The sequence below is a fragment of the Somniosus microcephalus genome, chromosome 14 (genome assembly GCF_052327205.1).
Source record: "Somniosus microcephalus isolate GS21.2 chromosome 14, FLI_Smic_1.0, whole genome shotgun sequence".
In the NCBI taxonomy this organism is placed as follows: Eukaryota; Metazoa; Chordata; class Chondrichthyes; order Squaliformes; family Somniosidae; genus Somniosus; species Somniosus microcephalus.
The window spans coordinates 1,722,927-1,740,580 of record NC_141000.1 but is presented as its reverse complement, the minus strand read 5'-3'; the positions used below and the strand labels follow the sequence as shown (position 1 = coordinate 1,740,580).

The 17,654-nt window shown below is 43.6% G+C and overlaps 1 protein-coding gene across 3 annotated transcripts in view; it reads right to left on the bottom strand.

Moving 5' to 3' along the window:
* Nucleotides 1-17,654, bottom strand: part of ptchd1 (patched domain containing 1) — a 78,637-nt gene that overhangs the window by 18,361 nt on the left and 42,622 nt on the right. For all 3 annotated transcript variants that reach the window (XM_086006107.1, XM_086006108.1, XM_086006109.1), the window contains exon 3: nt 3,075-4,779. In XM_086006107.1, the coding sequence (XP_085862233.1) occupies nt 3,128-4,779 (1,652 nt within the window). In that variant the 3' untranslated portion in view covers nt 3,075-3,127. The remainder of the gene's footprint in view (nt 1-3,074; nt 4,780-17,654) is intronic.

The window sequence follows — 17,654 nt, the reverse complement described above, 5'->3', positions numbered from 1 at the left end:
ACACTCTAGCCTTATCTGGAATTAATATTTCAGCAGAAGGTTATAGAAATCTCAGTCCGTGAAAAGAGATATAACACACAAGTAAAATGGTTTAAATGGAAATTACAAGGTGTCCCAAGTTACAAGTTGTCCTATAAAAATGCTAGTGACATTTCTGCTGGCATATTATAAGGGTAATACTGCAAAGTACAGCCTCAATAAATGGGAGCATGGGTCACAGAATCAACCTCATGTTATAGTCCTATCTGCGTCCTGACCTACAAAATAACCCCAGTGTTCCCAGTTTAAAGTTCAGGCATGCGCTGTGCCATGTGTGAAGGGTCAGTTATGGGACAGCAACTCACCCTGTGTCAATCCAAACATGTTGTACACATGAATCACAGCTCCTAAAGTAACCTATCTGACCCAAAAATGAAGATATCACCAAAATAGAAATAAAAGTGTGAAATCCCCTAAATGCGTTTATGATGTGGAAGTTTGAGAGGAAGCGATATATGTTATTGGTATGTTTTAAACGTCCTGATTACATTTGAACCTTGAAATGACACCACAAAGTTTCCAGTAGTTCACCCTGAGGGAATCACCTTGTGTTAGTTAAGACCAGGAATGAATGTGTTTGGACACAGTATGATAAATCATTCGAACAAGTGTCTGAATTTCTGAATGGACTTAAGGTAAGGGGTTCACAGATTGCTGCAGGTCATCAAAATATGCTCGATGCATAACCAGTCTGGTAGCGCCTTGAGAAAGATACAGTACATACAGTTACACATTTACAGACGAATGGTGTGAACACCATTTGTGTGTAGAAACTGACCTACCTGTTTATATGGACAATTCTTTAACGTGCAATAGTCATCCTGTAAACCCCGAGCAGCATTTTGTACATCATTCACCTTTACTCTCTGGTAAACAGGTTCAGCAGATTGTTTAGGAGGCAAGTGTGCAACATTTAGCAGTAATTACAAGCCGTGCTTTGTTCATGATCTGTGCCAACTAAACACAATTTGCAACGACTAACAGAAGGATTCCTTGCCAATCGGTTTAACAAAAACAGTATCTAAATGAGAGTTGTGCCAAATCGGAGGATCTGTATATTGGGACGGAGCATTCTCTTGTTATTTCTCCTCAATCTGTTAACTGACTCAAATCCAAAACAATATCCCTAGCTCCTCAAGATGTGCTTGTAGTCATGTGCAGGATAATGAGGTAAGTTACGTTTAGTGAATGACTTAATTTGATTGATAAACTGTTTGAAGTTTGACTGCCTGCCTCCTGTGATGACATTTCATGGGGGAATCATCTTGTGTGCAGCTGGTAAATCATCAGACTGAGACTGCATCCAATCGCTTTGTTTGTAACCCTGAGTGCTTAGCAATACAGCAAGTGTCCCATTCGGTTCACAGTCCATCCAAGTGTCTGTCAGCTGAATGTACAGGAGAGGGACCTGGGGCCAGGTTTCGGGGCAGTCACGGCATGATACTGGATGACCGGGAATCTCCGATTGTACTCGGAGGGTCAGTTCCTCAGCAGAAGGTCAATTGACAAAGCTTGAATTGGAATGTGTCGAACACTGGGTGTGTTCTGGGCATTTTAAACTCTATATTACATTTGATAGAGTAAATAAGGAGAAGCTGTTACCAGTGGCAGGAGGGTCGGTAACTAGAGCACACTGATCGAAGATCATGAATTGGCAAAAGAACCAGAGGGGAGATGAGGAGAAATTGTTTTACGCAGCGAGTTGTTGTGCTCTGGAATGCGCTGCCTGAAAGGGCGGTGGAAGCAGATTCAATAGTAACTTTCAAAAGGGAATTGGAGAAATACGTGAAGGGGAAAGATTTGCAGGGCTATGGGGGAAGAGCAGGGGGGAGTGGGACTAACTGGAGAGCTCTTCAAAGAGCCGGCACAGGCACGATGGGCCGAATGGCCTCCTTCTGTGCTGTGAGATTCTAGGATTCTATGATATTCAAGGAGCGGACTGGAAATTGAATTTTTTCTGTACTTCTGCAAAATAAATCAGAGCTAGTTCATGGTTCTGTTTACTCTGGGTTGTTCTCGGTCGTTGATCTGTAACGGTATTGGGTGCCAGTGGGACGAGGGTTTCCTAGAATAATCTATTGGATCTTTAAAAACAAATTCTCAGAGATAAACGCAATGAGTAAAAAGCCCCTTGAGAATGACACGGTGTCTTACTGTGGAGAGTGATGCCCAACCTTATCAGGTGAACCTGAAATCTAGCAAAGGCCAATCAACGCTTTTAATCTTAGAATTATTCAACTAATTAAAGAAATACTCCAGGAGAGGCCAAAAAATCGGACATGTGGTTCTTCCCCAGCATCTTGTGGTTCCCAAGTTCAAAAGTGATATTCAAACTTGCCTACCCGAAGGATTGTAATGGTGTAGATAGCAGCTAGTGTATCAGGACCAATATCGGCACAAGATCATCCCGCTCTCACTTGGAAAGACCTCACCCCAAGTTCAGCAACGTGAAAATGAGCAGATGAATCAGCTAATGCTTGCAGTTCCCCCGATCCATCCTTAGAGTGTCCTTGGATGCTGAGCATAACCCACCCGCTAACCTTATTACCCTGGGTGGCTCAGTATAGGCTAAATGATGAAGGGGTTCGATAGGGTAGACGTAGAGAAAATGTTTCCACTTGTGAGGGAGACCAAAACTAGGGGCCATCAATATAAGATAGTCACTAATAAATCCAATAGGGAATTCAGGAGGAACTTCTTTACCCAGAGAGTGGTGAGAATGTGGAACTCGCTACCACAGGGAGTGGTTGAGGCGAATAACATGGATGCATTTAAGGGGAAGCTGGATAAACACATGAGGGAGAAAGGAATAGAAGGATATGTTGATGGGGTGAGATGAAGCAGGGTGGGAAGAGGCCCTTGTGGAGCAGCTGGGCTGAATGGCCTTTTTCTGTCTTGTAGGCTCGATGTACAAATACCGGTAGGTGCCAAGTTCTTTTTCTCGCTGATATTTTTCACTCTCCCTTCCCCCATCTCCCGCACCCCCGCCCCACAAAGCTGTATTCAGTCGGCCCATTTTCCCCCATCCCACCTACTCTTTCACATGTTCACCCTCTCTCTCTTCGCATCGCCTGGCTGTACGTGTCCATCAGACCGAGGTGATGTGGTCAACCACCCGTGTGCCGTCCAGGTCCACCATCTCCATGCACTCGATCTCCTGGTGCTCGTTGGGGCTTTTCCTTTCCGCCCGCATCTTAGAGGGCGGCGCAAAGGTCAGGATCACAGGTAAAATGGCAACGCAGTGGAGAAAGGTGAAAAGCGCTATTAGAAACAGACACCTGAATAGTGTGCAGATCAGGTTAGAAGGCACGGAAGTTAGTGGGATTAGACCGACCATGTAACAAAAGTTGCTCTGCAAAATGGCCACTCCATGCAGTTCCAAAGCATTTTTAACCCACTTCGTCCTTGTTAGGTCTTTGCCCAAGACAAATGTAGATATGAGTGGTGCACAGTTGTCGATGGTGTAGTTTATCCCATAAATTAAGCAGAGGACAGAGATACAGTCTAGTTCCACTTCCCACAGTGTCATGAAGCCGATAACTCCAAACTCCACCGAGGCCACAGTCAGGGTCAGCCAGACATTCACCAGTGAGTCCGCCACCAGGAACGCAGAGAAGAAGAGGACAAACAGCGCACTGATGCACGAGTTCTGCAAGGGCGCTCCCACGGACGAAGCATACCGATCCATGTAGATAAAGGAAGGGTTGAAAATCATAAACTTCACTTTGTACGTCAGAGAAAGTTTCCTCAGTGTCTCCAGCAGATCATAAATCTCTTCTCTGGTGTTCTCTGCTGTCTTGGCCACCAGATACATGCGTGAAGCGACCACCTCCAGCTCACTGTTGGCTTTCCTCACCAGTATGATATCATCCAAGAATTGGGTGTACTGTGGAGTCTTTAGGAAGGAATTCCGCAGGGTTTCTAGGAAGTAGTTTCTGGACACTGCAGCGGTAACATTCAATTTTTTAAGGTAATTTAAATATGTTTCAAACCAAGATATTCTGACAAAGCCCTCAGTGATTTCCAACAAATCCTCCTGAACACTGGCGTTCCAATACTCTATCGGTTCATAAATATAAAAGCCAATCACGGGGCTGTAGCTGGTGAAGTACCTCTGCTGGACGGTGCTGTATGAGACGGTGCGAGACTCAGTCGCCACCACGTTACTGAGGTCCAACCCTTCACTGACCTGCAGGTAGCCCATTAAGGCAAAGGAGATATAAACGAGATAAAACAGAACCACAAAGGGCTTGACGTAAGTGTTTGTAATCCAGTCGCAATAATACTGCTTCAGAAACCAAAGCAGGAAATGATTTTCATAGGTGCTCGCGTCACTTGGAGCCGCTGCCTCCTCACTAAATTTGGACATCATGATAAACCTGTACCAGGCGGGTTTACCTTGGAGATCATCTGGTTTTGGCACCTTTCTGCAAAAGATACTGTGCTGGTAATTATTTTCCAAGTAACCAGTGAAGACCAGATTGGAGCCATAGAATGCTATCAGGTAGAGGTAGTTAAAAAGCACTGATATGCACGTGTTAACACAGAACTCCTTCACTGCTTCTATATTGGTGAAGGGGCTGGCACCAATGCCAAACGTCACCATGTACATAGCAGTGGTGAGTGTAATGGGCAGCATAGTATCAGCATACACACTGGCAATCCTCTCCTTCACATGCTGATCCTCCATGGTCTCCCTCCACGACGAGAGCATTTCAAACATGCCATACAGTCCGTGCCCTGAGAAAAGGGAGACAGAAAGGCTTTGATTAAAATCAGAGCATCAAAAGCTACCACCAGCCCAGAAAGCTGCTTATTGCAAGGCAAGATCTGGAGCTGATCCTCAAGTACCCTGCAAACCCTAACCACCAGGCCCTTTCCTACAGCCTTCACTTAGGAATATGCACAGGCCCAGCTTCGTACCTCTCAAACTTGACGCAGCTGTTCCCTGTGCGCGGCTCGGCCCCTGCCATGTCTACATCAAACAAACCGGGGCTGACTTTGACCTTTGGCCGCCCGTTCCAGGGTGAAGAGACCCCCCACTCTCCCCCACACGATTTTGAGGCCCCAGCCTCTCTTAAATTGGGAAGCCAAACAGCTGGGAATCAAAGGGCAGCAGCGGCCCAGATTAATTTTGTAATCATCTGATAAATCCTGAGCCCAGGAGTGCTAATATTGCCCACAAAAAGAATTTGACACTTACCTTTGGCTGGGCCTCTTCGATTCCATCGCTGTGGAACTGATCAGAGTTCCAAACAAAAATGGCAATTGGGGTCCTATTTACATCCTAGCACCCCGATTTCTATATTAAAAGGGGCCCATCGCCTCAAACAGGCGGGTGCTTTGGACGCCTGGCGGTAGGCCCCTTTCAAAATGGCCGTTACTACCCCATTAACACCAGGCCTTCGCTCCAGGACACCTGCGTAATACTGTCCTAAACACCATGGTGACTGCCCCCAGTGTTTGCTATTTTACTCCACATGTCAACACGCTGCTTTTAGAATTCTCTTTATTCTGTGGTCCAAGGTGTCACAAGATTGAGCATTCAATTTTTCTTTGGTGCAGTGAGCTGCATTCAGGCCTTCCGACAACTCAGGATCGCAGAAACATTACACAGGTGGTTCCCTACACTTACAGTCACATAACATTTGTACGGGAGATCGTCACTGTTTGGTGAAAGACCTGTCGTAGATGTTAGTCAAACCGATACTGGCTGCTCGTGTGTCAGCCGTGGCTCAGTGGGCAGCACTCTCGCCTCTGGTTCAAGTCGCACTCCAGAGACTTGAGCACAAAATCTAGGCTGACACTCCAGTGCAGTGCTGAGGGAGTGCCGCACTGTCAGAGGTGCCGTCTTTCGGATGAGACATTAAACCGAGGCCCCGTCTGCGCTCTCAGGTGGATGTAAAAGATCCCATGGCACTATTCAAAGAAGAGCAGGGGAGTTCTCCCCAGTGTCCCGGCCAATATTTATCCATCAATCGATATAAAAAAAACGATAATCTGGTCATCATCACATTGCTGTTTGTGGGAGCTTGCTGTGCGCAAATTGGCTGCCGTGTTTCCCACATTACAACAGTGACTACACTTCAAAAGTACTTTGGCTGGAAAGCGCTTTGAGACGTCTTCAGGTCATGAAAGGCACTATATAAATGCAAGTCTTTCTTTTTTTAACACACTGTGTTCGACTCACAAATGTCAACTCCTCTGCTGAGCGGACCCTGGGCTTTGTACTGACACAGTTAACAGCACTCAGCGTTGACATTGAGACAAATGTGAACCACTGGCCCAGATTTTCTTGTCACAGTGAGAGATTGGTTCTGTGCATCGTAATCTCTGTTGATAACTTTCTCCATTTCCAATTAGAACACGTTGCAGCGAGCTTGGTGGCCAATCACAAACGGAGCAATATTTATGCCATAAATTCCTGTAAAATCTACTCCAGAATAATGGAGTATGGCATAGATGCACCTTTAGTATGGCACAGGTTTTCAGGAAAATCTGGGCCAACATCCGAACAAATTGTCAGCTTTTACTCTGTGTGCTGTGACTCTCAAAATTGAATTTATACTTACATTTAATTCTCCAATGGCAATCCCATACACTGGGATAATTATGTATATTTTCCACATTCATTATCAGAGAACTGCAGTGCACACAGATGACCACAACCTCAAACACCTACAGGCCACAGGCCTCAAACATCTACAGGCCACGGGCCTCAAACACCTACAGGCCACAGGCCTCAAACACCTACAAGCCACAGGCCTCAAACACCTACAGGCCACAGGCCTCAAACACCTACAGGCCACAGGCCTCAAACACCTACAGGCCACAGGCCTCAAACACCTACAGGCCACAGGCCTCAAACACCTACAGGCCACAGGCCTCAAACACCTACAGGCCACAGGCCTCAAACACCAACAGGCCACAGGCCTCAAACACCTACAGGACACGAGCCTCAAACACCTACAGGTCACAGGCCTCAGACACCTACAGGTCACAGGCCTCAGACACCTACAGGACACAGGCCTCAAACACCTACAGGCCACAGGCCTCAATCAGGAAATAGTTGAGGCTTGTAATAAAGGAACATTGATAATTATGGGGGATTTTAACTATCATATTGATTGGACAAATCAAATTGGGCAGGGCTGCCTTGAGGATGAGTTCATTGAGTGTATTCGGGATGGGTTTCTTGAGCAGTATGTAACTGAACCGACCAGGGGGCAAGCAACCTTAGATCTGGTCCTGTGTAACGAGACAGGATTAATTAAAAATGTCCTAGTAAAGGATCCCCTTGGAATGAGTGACCATAACATGGTTGAATTCCATATTAAATTAGAGGGTGTGAAAAGGTTGGATCTCAAACAAGCATGCTAAGCTTGAATAAAGGAGACTATGAAGGTATGAGAGCGGAATTGAGTAGAGTGGATTGGGAAAATAGATTAAAGGGTAAGACGATACATGATCAGTGGTGTACATTTGAGGAGTTATTTTACAACTTCCAAAAAATATATATTCCACTGAGAAGAAAAAGGTGTAAAAGAAAAGACAGCCATCCGTGGCTAAGTAAAGAAATTAAGGATAGTATTCGACTAAAAACAAGGGCATATAAGGTAGCCAAATCTAGTGGGAGGATAGAGGATTGGGAAAATTTTAAAAGACAGCAAAAAATAACAAAAAGATTGATTAAGAAAGGGAAGATAGATTATGAAAGTAAATTAGCAAAAAATATAAAAACAGATAGTAAGAGTTTTTATAGTTATATAAAAAGAAAAAGGGTGGCTAAAGTAAATGTTGGTCCCTTAGAGGATTAGACCGGGAAATTAATGGTGGGAAATATGGAGATGGCAAAAACACTGAATGAGTATTTTATATCAGTCTTTACAGTAGAAGACACTAAGAATATCCCAACACTGGACAAACAGGGGGCTAAAGGGGGGGGAGGAGCTAAACACGATCAAAATCACTAAGGAAGTGGTACTCGGTAAAATAATGGGACTCAAGGCAGATAAATCACCTGGACCTGATGGCTTACATCCTAGGGTCTTGAGGGAAGTGGCGGTAGGGATTGTGGATGCATTGGTAATAATTTTCCAAAACTCCCTGGACTCGGCAAAGGTCCCGGCAGACTGGAAAACTGCTAATGTAACACCCTTATTTAAAAAGGGTAGTAGACAGAAGGCTGGAAACTATAGACCGGTTAGCCTAACATCTGTGGTAGGTAAAATTTTGGAGTCCATTATTAAGGAGACAGTAGCAGGACATTTGGATAATCATAATTTAATAGGACAAAGTCAGCATGGTTTTATGAAGGGGAAGTCATGTTTGACAAATTTGCTGGAGTTCTTTGAGGAAGTAACATATAGGGTGGATAAAGGGGAACCAGTGGACGTAGTGTATTTAGACTTCCAAAAGGCATTTGACAAGGTGCCACACAAAAGATTATTGCTTAAGATAAAAAATCACGGGATTGGGGGTAATATTCTGGCATGGATAGAGGATTGGCTATCTAACAGAAGGCAGAGAGTTGGGATAAATGGTTCATTCTCAGACTGGCAATCAGTAACTAGTGGTGTTCCGCAGGGGTCAGTGCTGGGTCCCCAACTCTTTACAATCTATATTAACGATTTGGAGGAGGGGACCGAGTGTAACATATCAAAGTTTGCAGATGATACTAAGATGGGAGGGAAAGTAGTGAGTGAGGAGGACATAAAAAACCTGCAAGGGGACATAGACAGGCTAAGTAAGTGGGCAGAGATTTGGCAGATGGAATACAATACTGGAAAGTGTGAGGTTATGCACTTTGGCAGGAAAAATCGTAGAGCAAGTTATTATCTTAATGGCAAGAAACTGGAAAGTACTGAAGTACAAAGGGATCTGGGGGTCCTGGTGCACGAAACTCAAAAGGTTAGTATGCAGGTGCAGCAAGTGATTAAGAAGGCCAATGGAATGTTGGCTTTCATTGCTAGGGGGATAAAATATAAAAATAGGGAGGTATTGCTTCAGTTGTACAAGGTATTGGTGAGACCGCACCTGGAATACTGCATACAGTTTTGGTGTCCATACTTAAGAAAGGACATACTTGCTCTCGAGTCAGTACAAAGAAGGTTCACTCGGTTAATCCCGGGGATGAGGGGATGGACATATGAGGAGAGGTTGAGTAGATTGGGACTCTACTCATTGGAGTTCAGAAGAATGAGAGGCGATCTTATTGAAACATATAAGATTGTGAAGGGGTTGGATCGGGTGGATGCGGGGGGGATGTTCCCGATGATGGGTGAAACTAGAACTAGGGGGCATAATCTTAGAATAAGGGGCTGCTCTTTCAAAACTGAGATGAGGAGGAACTACTTCACTCAGAGGGTGGTAGGTCCATGGAATATGCTGCCCCAAAAAGCTGTAGAAGCTACATCATTACATAAATTTAAAACAGAAATAGACAGTTTCCAAGAAGTAAAGGGAATTAAGGGTTACGGGGAGTGGGCAGGAATTTGGACATGAGTCTAGGTTTGGATCGGTCATGGCCCTGTGGGTAGCGGAGCGGGCCCAGGGGCCGTGTAGCCTGATCCTGCTCCTATTTCATGTGTCTAATTCTGTTAGATTCAGGAGATGGTTTTGTGATAGTGGATTGGCGGTTAGGATCAGATCAGCCATGATCTTATTGAATGGCGGAGCAGGCTCGAGGGGCCGATTGGCCTACTCCTGCTCCTATTTCTTATGTTCTTATGTTCTTATGTTTATCAACAGGCCTCAAACACCTACAGGCCACAGGCCTCAGACACCTACAGGACACAGGCCTCAGACACCTATAGGCCATGGGCATCTAGGCAATAGTGACCATAATATAATACGGTTTTGGTATAATAATTGAGAAAGACATGAGCATGACAAAGGTCAGGGTAATAGATTGGAGAAAAGCTAATTTTGAGGGACTGTGAATAGAACTTGTGAAAATAAAATGGACAACAATATTAGCACATAATGATATAGAACACCAATGGGAAACATTTCAAACAATGTTCAACAGAGCCCAGGAAAAGTATATTCCACTAAAAAACAGGAACAAACTAAACACTAATGAGCCACCTTGGATGAATAAAGACTTAAGGGAACAATTGAGGGTAAGGAAAGACACAGACTACAGTAAGTACATCAACAGCGGGGCACGACAAGAGAGAATATGAAGAGACTGGGAGAGAAGTCAAAAAAAAATTAGGAAGGCAAAGAGGAACTATGAAATTAAACAATCAAGGAACATAAAACAAAATAGTAAAATATTTTACAGGCACATAAATAAAAAAAGGAAGTCGGGATGGGAATAGGGCTACTATGGGTCGGACAGGATAAAATCACAGGCAGCAATAGTGAAATGGCAGAAATATTAAATAATTATTTTACCGATCGGATGGACAAGTCATCAGAAGATAAGATTAGAAATGATATAACCGCATTTAAAATAAAAAGGGGAGAAATATTAAATAAACTATTCAAACTCAAAGAGGATGAAACCCCTGGTCCGGATGGATTACATCCATGCATTTTGAAAGAATCTAGGGAAGAGATAGCAGAGGCACTATTATGCATATTTAGTAATTTGTTAGAAAAAGGTGTAGTGCCAGAGGACTGGTGGGTAGCTAATGAAACACTTATATTTAAGAAGGAAGATAGAACATGTCCAGGGAATGATAGACCAGTCAGCTTAACATCAGTAATAGGGAAAATAGTGGAATCCCTACTAAAGGAGAACATAGAAAAACATCTAGAAACCAAAAATATAAAAATGAGTAGTCAACATAGATTTCAAAAGGGAAAATTTTGCTTGACCAACCTTATTGAATTATTTGAAGAGGTAACAGTAAGAGTAGACAAGGGTGATGTAGTAGATGTAATATATCTAGATTTCCAAAAGGCCTTTGATAAGGTAGAACATAATAGATTAATGAATAAGGCCAGAGCATATGGAGTCAGTGGACAAGTAGCAGAATGTATAGCAAGCTGACTTCAAGAGAGAAATTAGAGAGTGGGAGTAAAGGGTAGCTATTCACAGTGGCAGAAGGTGGGTAGTGGTGTTCCACAAGGGTCAGTGCTGGGACCACTGCTGTTCACAATTTATGTTAACAATTTAGACTTTGGAATCAAAAACACAATTTCTAAATTTGCAGACGACACCAAATTGGGAGGACTGCAACAAATTACAAGAAGATATTAATAAATTTGCAGAATGGGCATATAATTGGCAAATGAATTTCAACACAGATAAGTGTGGGATAGTACATTTTGGTAAGAAAAATAAGGAGGTCACACATTACTTGGAAAGTAAGGATCCAAATGGAGTAGAGGAGTAAAGGGATCTGGGAGTACAAATACACAAATCACTAAAAGTTGTGACGCAGGTTAATAAGGCCATAAAAAAGCAAACCAAGCACTAGGGTTTATGTCTAGAGGGATTGAATTGAAAAGTAGAGAAGTTATGCTAAACTTGTATTGAACCTTGGTTAGACCACACTTAGAGTACTGTGTACAGTTCTGGCCGCCATATTATAAAAAGGATATAGAGGCACTGGAGAGGGTGCAAAAAAGATTTACAAGGATAATACCAGAAATGCGAGGTTATATCTATCAAGAAAGGATGGACAGACTGGGTCTCTTTTCTCTTGAAAAGACAAGGCTGAGGGGTGACCTAATAGAGGTTATTAACATTATAAAAGGTTTTGATAGAGTAGACACAGAGAGAATGTTTCCACTAGTGGGGAAGAGCAAAACTAGCGGCCATCAATATAAGATAGTCACCAAGAAATCAAATAGAGAATTCAGAAGGAACTTCTTTCCTCAGAGGGTGGTGAGAATGTGGAACTCGCTACCACAGGGAGTGGTTGAAGTGAAAAGTATAGGTGCATTTAAGGGGAGGCTGGATAAGCCTAAGAGGGAGAAGGGAATAGAGGGTTACGCTGATAGAGTTAGATGAGGAGGGACGGGAGGAGGCTCGAGTGGAGCGTAAATGCCGGCATGGACTGGTTGGGCCGACTGGCCTGTTTCTGTGCCGTATATCTGATGTAATTCTATGTAATTTTAGGTGCAGCAAGAAATAAAATAATTTCTCTGGTGTTTTATTACTATTTTTTAAGTGATTAAAAAAAAATATTATCTGCACTGAGACCTGCTCTCTATTTTCAGTTCCTTTGAATGCATTTTTATGGTATCAGAATGAGTCACATTAAAATTTGAAAAGCTTCCACGATTGCATATTCTTAAATATACAGGCATAGCAATTTTGTCGTGCTGTGCGCGTTTATTGGGTGATAAACAGGTGCCTAAAGCAGGAAGTGAATGCTCATTACGAGCTGGAAGTGCGCCGCACGCCATATTGGTATCGGCAAAAATATAGGCGTCCAGGGCTGGCGCCTGAAACACCCTGAGAATATGCAAATACTGGATCCAACCCCAGGTCCACATATGGCCGAGCTTGCAGTCCATAAAGAGCCGTCACCAGAATGGTAGGGTAGAGTCTCCGCACTGAGCGTAAACAGCGACCGCACTCAAATCGCGCTGGTTTCTCCTCAAACTCATTCGCATATCGCTGAATGTAAATTCTTCTGCGAACCAGCACAACGGGGCAGCGTTTTAGAACGTAATCTTTTTTTGTATTAGAAAATATTCCTTGATTACTTAAGAGTGGTAACCTGGTGCGGTGTTATTAATACAGCTGAAACTGGGTTTATCACAAAAAATAAGCATTTTTAATCAGTGTCCAGTCCACCATCTGTGAATAACCTGATTTTAAAAAACTGAAAATAATTTTAAAAAACTACAGGGAACCATTTACTAATTTCACTGGTGTACAGTAGTTAGTTTCTTAGTGAATTAAATATTTTTTAATATTTAAAAACTTTTAAAAGGTGCCCATTAGTGTCCTTGTGCCGAAAAAGAAGCTTAATTTATAGCGCCTCCTCGAAGGGCCTCAAACGGGCGAAATGAGCGTAAATTCGCCATGGTGATTAATTCGGTCTGGCCAGTTTTATGGGCGGGGCTGCGACCAGCGGCATGTATTTTAAATCAGCGCAGAAGATCGCGGAAACTTGATTTCTGCTGCACATAACTTACGTTTGAAATTTCTCGAACTGTAGCGCTGGTTTGGCCAATTTTGGGCGAAGAAAACCAGAGCTACCTAGCGGAAACTCCAGGCTGTAATGTGTAAACTACAGTCCCTACCGTTTACAGCGGGCGCCTGCATGCAAATGTCCACTTCAGTGATCAACAAGAATGTTCCTTCTCTGTGGCTCTATTATGACCTGGAGTTTTATTTAAACTGCAGTCAGTTTAAAACTGTAGCCCCACACCAATTAGAAGGGTTTCAACACACAAAGGATAATTGAACTTTAACCAGGTGTTATTTATTTGTTTGTTCTTGCATTCAGTGCACCTTAACACGGTGCGAGCCAGTGAGTAAGCACAACTGTTTCTGCCCAAAATAAACAAAGCTCTTAAGCTACAATAATGGGCAACTTTAAAATTGATGTGAATGCAAATGCATATGGTTCTCATGTTGTAGCAATATAAGCGGTTGCCTGTTTTAAAGGAGGACATTTTAAGTGGTGGGGACACGAAATTTATCCTCAAAGTGGAGCCGGGAGGATCAGGTCGGTCTCTCCCAACTCCACCACAAACCACGTGGGCAGCTGCTGGGCTCCGAGACCCCCATCCATCATCCTTCAGAAACCCCAACAGACAGAGACCACAAACCGGACAGATAGAAATCAAAAACCGGACAGATAGAGATCACAAACCCCAACAGATAGAGATCACAAACTGGACAGATAGAGATCACAAACCGGACAGACAGAGATCACAAACCGGACAGATAGAGATCACAAACCGGACAGATAGAAATCAAAAACCGGACAGATAGAGATCACAAACCCCAACAGGTAGAGATCACAATCCCCTACAGACAGAGATCACAAACTGGACAGATAGAGATCACAAACCCCTAAAGATAGAGATCACAAACCGGACAGACAGAGATCACAAACCGGACAGAAAGAGATCACAAACCGGACAGATAGAGATCACAAACCCCTAAAGATAGAGATCACAAACCGGACAGATAGAGATCACAAACCCCTACAGATAGAGATCACAAACCCCTACAGATAGAGTTCACAAACCCCTACAGACAGAGACCACAAACCCCTACAGATAGAGATCACAAACCCCTAAAGATAGAGATCACAAACAGGACAGATAGAGATCACAAACCCCTACAGAGAGAGATCACAAACCGGATAGATAGAGATCACAAACCCCTACAGAAAGAGAACACAAACCGTACAGATAGAGATCACAAACCGGAGAGATAGAGATCACAAACTCCTACAGATAGAGATCACAAACCGGAGAGATACAGATCACAAACCGGAGAGATAGAGATCACAAACCCCTACAGATAGAGATCACAAACCCCTACAGATAGAGATCACGAACCCCAACAGATAGAGATCACAAACCCCTACAGATAGAGATCACAAACCCCTACAGATAGAGATCACAAACCACTACAGATGGAGATCACAAACCGGACAGGTAGAGATCACAAACCGCTACAGATAGAGATCACAAACCCCTACAGATAGAGATCGCAAACACCTACAGATAGAGATCACAAACCCCTACAGATAGAGATCACAAACCCCTACAGATAGAGATCGCAAACACCTACAGATAGAGATCGCAAACCCCTACAGATAGAGATCACAAACCCCTACAGATAGAGATCACAAACCCCTACAGATAGAGATCACAAACCCCTACAGATAGAGATCACAAACCGGACAGACAGAGATCACAAACCCCTACAGATAGAGATCACAAACCCCGACAGATAGAGATCACAAACCGGACAGATAGAGATCACAAACCCTACAGATAGAGATCACAAACCCCGACAGATTAAGATCACAAACCCCTACAGATAGAGATCACAAACCCCGACAGATAGAGATCGCAAACCCCCACAGATAGGGATCGCAAACCCCTACAGATAGAGATCACAAACCCCTACAGATAGAGATCACAATCCCCTACAGATAGAGATCACAAACCGGACAGATAGAGATCACAAACCCCTCCAGATAGAGAACACAAACCCCTACAGATAGAGATCACAAACCCTTACAGATAGAGATCAAAACCATACAGATAGAGATCGCAAACCCCAACAGATAGAGATCACAAACCGGACAGATAGAGATCACAAACCGCTACAGATAGAGATCACAAACCCCTACAGGTAGAGATCACAAACCGCTAAAGATAGAGATCACAAACCCCTACAGATAGAGATTACAAACCCCTACAGATAGAGATCGCAAACCCCAACAGATAGAGATCACAAACCCGAACAGACAGAGAACAGAAACCATACAGAAGTCACAAACCCCTACAGATAGAGATCAAAACCACTACACATAGAGATCACAAACCGGACAGATAGAGATCACAAACACCTACAGATAGAGATCATAAACCCCTACAGATAGAGATCACAAACCAGACAGAGAGATCACAAATCCCCACAGATAGAGATCACAAACCCCTACAGACAGAGATCACAAACCCCCACAGATAGAGATCACAAACCCCTACAGATAGAGATCACAAACCCCTACAGATAGAGATCACAAACCCCTACAAACAGAGACCACAAACCGGCAGATTGAGATCACAAACCCCAACAGATAGAGATCACAAGCACCTACAGATAGAGATCACAAACGGGAGAGATAGAGATCACAAACCCCTACAGATAGAGATCACAAACCCCTACAGATAGAGATCACAAACCAGACAGAGAGATCACAAATCCCCACAGATAGAGATCACAAACCCCTACAGACAGAGATCACAAACCCCCACAGATAGAGATCACAAACCCCTACAGATAGAGATCACAAACCCCTACAGATAGAGATCACAAACCCCTACAAACAGAGACCACAAACCGGCAGATAGAGATCACAAACCCCAACAGATAGAGATCACAAACCCCTAAAGATAGAGATCGCAAACCCCTACAGATAGAGATCACAAACCCCTACAGATAGAGATCACAAACCCCTACAGATAGAGATCACAAACCCCTACAGATACAGATCACAAACCCCTACAGATAGAGATCATAAACCCCTAAAGATAGAGATCACAAACCGGACAGATACAGATCACAAACCGGACAGATAGAGATCATAAACCCCTACAGATAGAGATCACAAACCCCTACAGATAGAGATCACAATCCGTACAGATAGGGATCACAAAATGGACAGATAGAGATAACAACCCCCAACAGATAGAGATCACAAACCGGAGAGATAGAGATCACAAAGCCCTACAGATAGAGATCACAAACCGGAGAGATAGAGATCACAAACCCCTACAGATAGAGATCACAAACCCCTACAGATAGAGATCACAAACCGGAGAGATAGAGATCACAAGCCCCTACAGATAGAGATCACAAACCTCTACAGATAGAGATCACAAACCTCTACAGATAGAGATCACAAACCGCTACAGATAAAGGTCACAAACCGGACAGATAGAGATCAAAAACCCCTACAGATAGAGATCACAAACCGGAGAGATAGAGATCACAAGCCCCTACAGATAGAGATCACAAACCTCTACAGATAGAGATCACAAACCTCTACAGATAGAGATCACAAACCCCTACAGATAGAGATCACAAACCCCTACAGATAGAGATCACAAACCGGACAGATAGAGATCACAAACCCCTACAGATAGAGATCACAAACCCCGACAAATAGAGATTACAAACCCCACAGATAGAGTTCACAAACCCCTACAGATAGAGATCAGAAACCGGGCAGATAGAGATCAAAAACCCCTACAGCTGGAGATCACAAACGCCTACAAGATAGAGATCACAAACCGGACAGATAGAGATCACAAACCCCTACAGATAGAGATCGCAAAACGGACAGACAGAGATCACAAACCCCGACAGATAGAGATCAGAAACCCCGACAGATAGAGATCACAAACCCCGACAGATAGAGATCACAAACCCCTACAGATAGAGATCACAAACCCCGACAGATAGAGATCACAAACCCCCACAGATAGAGATCACAAACCCCTACAGATAGAGATCACAAACCCCCACAGATAGAGATCACAACCCGGACAGATAGAGATCACAAACCGGACAGATAGAGATCATAATCCCCTGCAGATAGAGATCACAAACCCCTACAGATAGAGATGACAATCCGTACAGATAGAGATCACAAAATGGTCGGATAGAGATCACAAGCCCCAACAGATAGAGATCACAAACCCCTACAGCTGGAGATCACAAACCCCAACAGATAGAGATCACAAACCGTACAGAGAGAGATCACAAACCGGACAGATAGAGATCACAAACCAGAGAGATAGAGATCACAAACTCCTACAGATAGAGATCACAAACCTCTACAGATAGAGATCACAAACCCCTACAGATAGAGTTCACAAACCGGACAGATAGAGATCACAAACCCCTACAGATGGAGATCACAAACCCCTACAGATAGAGATCACAAACCGGA